The 2,500-nt window shown below is 48.4% G+C and overlaps 1 protein-coding gene across 1 annotated transcript in view; it reads right to left on the bottom strand.

Annotated features, from left to right (window-relative positions):
- rapgef2a (Rap guanine nucleotide exchange factor 2a) overlaps positions 1 to 2,500 on the bottom strand; it is a 32,205-nt gene that overhangs the window by 1,987 nt on the left and 27,718 nt on the right. Inside the window, 3 exon segments of the mRNA XM_048257320.1 lie at positions 1,323 to 1,500; positions 1,837 to 1,986; positions 2,167 to 2,289. Coding sequence (XP_048113277.1) covers positions 1,323 to 1,500; positions 1,837 to 1,986; positions 2,167 to 2,289 — 451 coding nt within the window.

The following is a 2,500-nucleotide window of genomic DNA, read 5'->3' as shown; positions in this document are numbered from 1 at the left end:
TTGCGTTTTAATGAAGCTGCGTCGAGTTGTAGCTGGAGGTAAGGTTCTGATGTAGACCACATGCGAGGCTAGTGTAGACCTACATGTCGCTGTTAAGTTAAATTCTTAACAAACTAGAACATATTTTATAATTCTTTCATGAACTAAACATGTGTGACTCCTCTCTGGCCAAATTTCACAGCCTTCACATTTAACAGCTTTATGTAAATCGAGGTTTGAATGGAGAATAGAAAGTGTTAGGATTGTGCCAGTTCTCCCCCTACTCTAGCATAGTAAACAAATGGAGATGTTGTTGGAACATGGCTTGAACCTGGCTTGTGGCTTGTCCGGGTTTGCTTCATCTTTTGATGATACGTTTAAAGTAAGGGTTTAACAGTCAAAACGTATGATTATCCGTGAAATTTGTTCACAATATGAAAGTGTAGACTGTATACTGTTGAATTATGCGAAAAGTGAAATTCAACATTTTAACCTGTATGTTTGTTTATCGTGGATTTTTTCTCAAAATAGCACCGTCTTAAAAGCGACTGGTTTAACCCGGGGTCACATATATGTGTGTGTGTGTGTGTGTTTGTGTGTGAGAGTGTATAAGTATGAGTATAAGTATACTCTTTTGATCCCGTGAGGGAAATTTGGTCTAAGTACAAGTACAAGTATAAGTATATATACTCTTTTGATCCCGTGAGGGAAATTTGGTCTCTGCATTTATCCCAATCCATTGAATTAGTGAAACACCTCAGCACACAGTGAACACACAGTGAGGTGAAGCACACACTAATCCGGCAGTGAGCTGCCTGCATCAACAGCATTGGGGAGCAGTGAGGGTTGGTGCCTTGCTCAAGGGCACTTCAGCCCGTTGCCTACTGGTGGGGTTGAACCCGGCAACCCTCGGTTCAAGTCGAGCGCTAACCAGTAGGCCGCGGCTGCCGCACCCACAACTGTGTGTGTTATTATTATTGTGTGTGTATTGTGTGTGTGTGTGTGAGAGTATGTGTGTATGTATGTGTACGTCTGTGTGTGAGTGTGCGTGCGTGTGTGTGTGTAGTCCTACCCCAGGCTGATCTGGTCAGGCTCTGTTCTGGCTGTAGAGAGGATGTTGCTGACGGACTGTGTGTGTTGTGTGTGAGAGTGTGTGTGTTTGTGAGAGCGTGTGTGTTTGTATATGTCTGTGTGTGTTTGTGTGTGCATGCCTGTGTGTGTGTGCGTGCGTGTTTGTGTGTGTGTGTGTGTGCGTGCGTGTTTGTGTGTGTGTGTGCGTGTGCGTGCGTGCGTGCATGCCTGTGTGTGTGTGTGCGTGCATGCGTGCGTGCGTGCAGTCCTACCCCAGGCTGATCTGGTCAGGCTCTGTCCTGGCGGTAGAGAGGATGTTGCTGGCGGACTGCGTGTGTGCGGGCATGTTGATGTGGACGTGGGCGTGTGGACCTCGCACGTCCTCCATCAGGTCACAGGACGAGGAGCTGAGGAGACTGTACTGGTCCACATCTGAGCTGGGATACACACCTGCAGCACCACACACACACACAGCACATATCCTAACATCACTTACTAGCGCTCAGATGGAGCACCACACACACACAGCATCCTAACATCACTAACTAGCGCTCAGATGGAGCACCACACACACACACACACACACACCATCCTAACATCACTAACTAGCGCTCAGATGGAGCAACACATACAATACAGCTGACACACACACACACACACATACACATGAGTACACAACATAAATAACATTAGCCCTATAGATTTGGGCTGCATATAGCTCTTCCTATGTGTGTGTGTGTGTGTGTGTGTGTGTGTGTGTGTGTGTGTGTGATATTGGGCTCGTACCTCTGCGTGGTGTGCTTTGTGGTGAAACAGGTGGAGAGGAGAGCAGTGACGAAGCGTTTGATTGGCTGCCCTCTACCTGGCTCTTCTGCTGACTCCGCCCCTCTTCAGAGTGGTTGAGGACCTTCTGCAGGGGCTGTGGGGACTTGGCACCTAAACACACACACACACACATACGGACAGACACACGCACAGGCACACACACACACACACACACACACACGGACAGACACAAGCACACACACACACACACACACACACACACACACACGTGAGTGACCTAGCCATGGAAGAAAACTGGACACAAGCAGCTGTGTATGCTCATAGTCTTACCAAACGTTTCTTTATTTGAGGATCTCCTTCGGGCCAGGTGTGTGTGTGAGGCTTGAGGGGTGGGACTTCGGGGCATGGCAGGTGAGGAGTCAACAGTCCTCCTCTCGCCTGAACTCTTAGACACTGAATTAAACAACAAACAGCAATGTAAACAACATTGCGTGTCTGTCTGTGTCAGTGTGTGTGTGCATGTGTGCGTCTGAGTGTGTGTGCATGTGCATGCCTGTCTGTGTGGGCGTGTGTGTGCGTGTGCATGACTGTCTATGTGTGTGTGTGTGGGTGTGTGCGTGCGTGTGCATCCCTGTCTGTCTGGGTGTGTGTGTGTGTCTGTCTG

Source organism: Alosa alosa, chromosome 1, assembly GCF_017589495.1.
Source record: "Alosa alosa isolate M-15738 ecotype Scorff River chromosome 1, AALO_Geno_1.1, whole genome shotgun sequence".
Classification (NCBI taxonomy): Eukaryota; Metazoa; Chordata; class Actinopteri; order Clupeiformes; family Clupeidae; genus Alosa; species Alosa alosa.
Note: the sequence above shows the minus strand (reverse complement) of the source record. Positions and strands in the feature narration are given on the sequence as shown.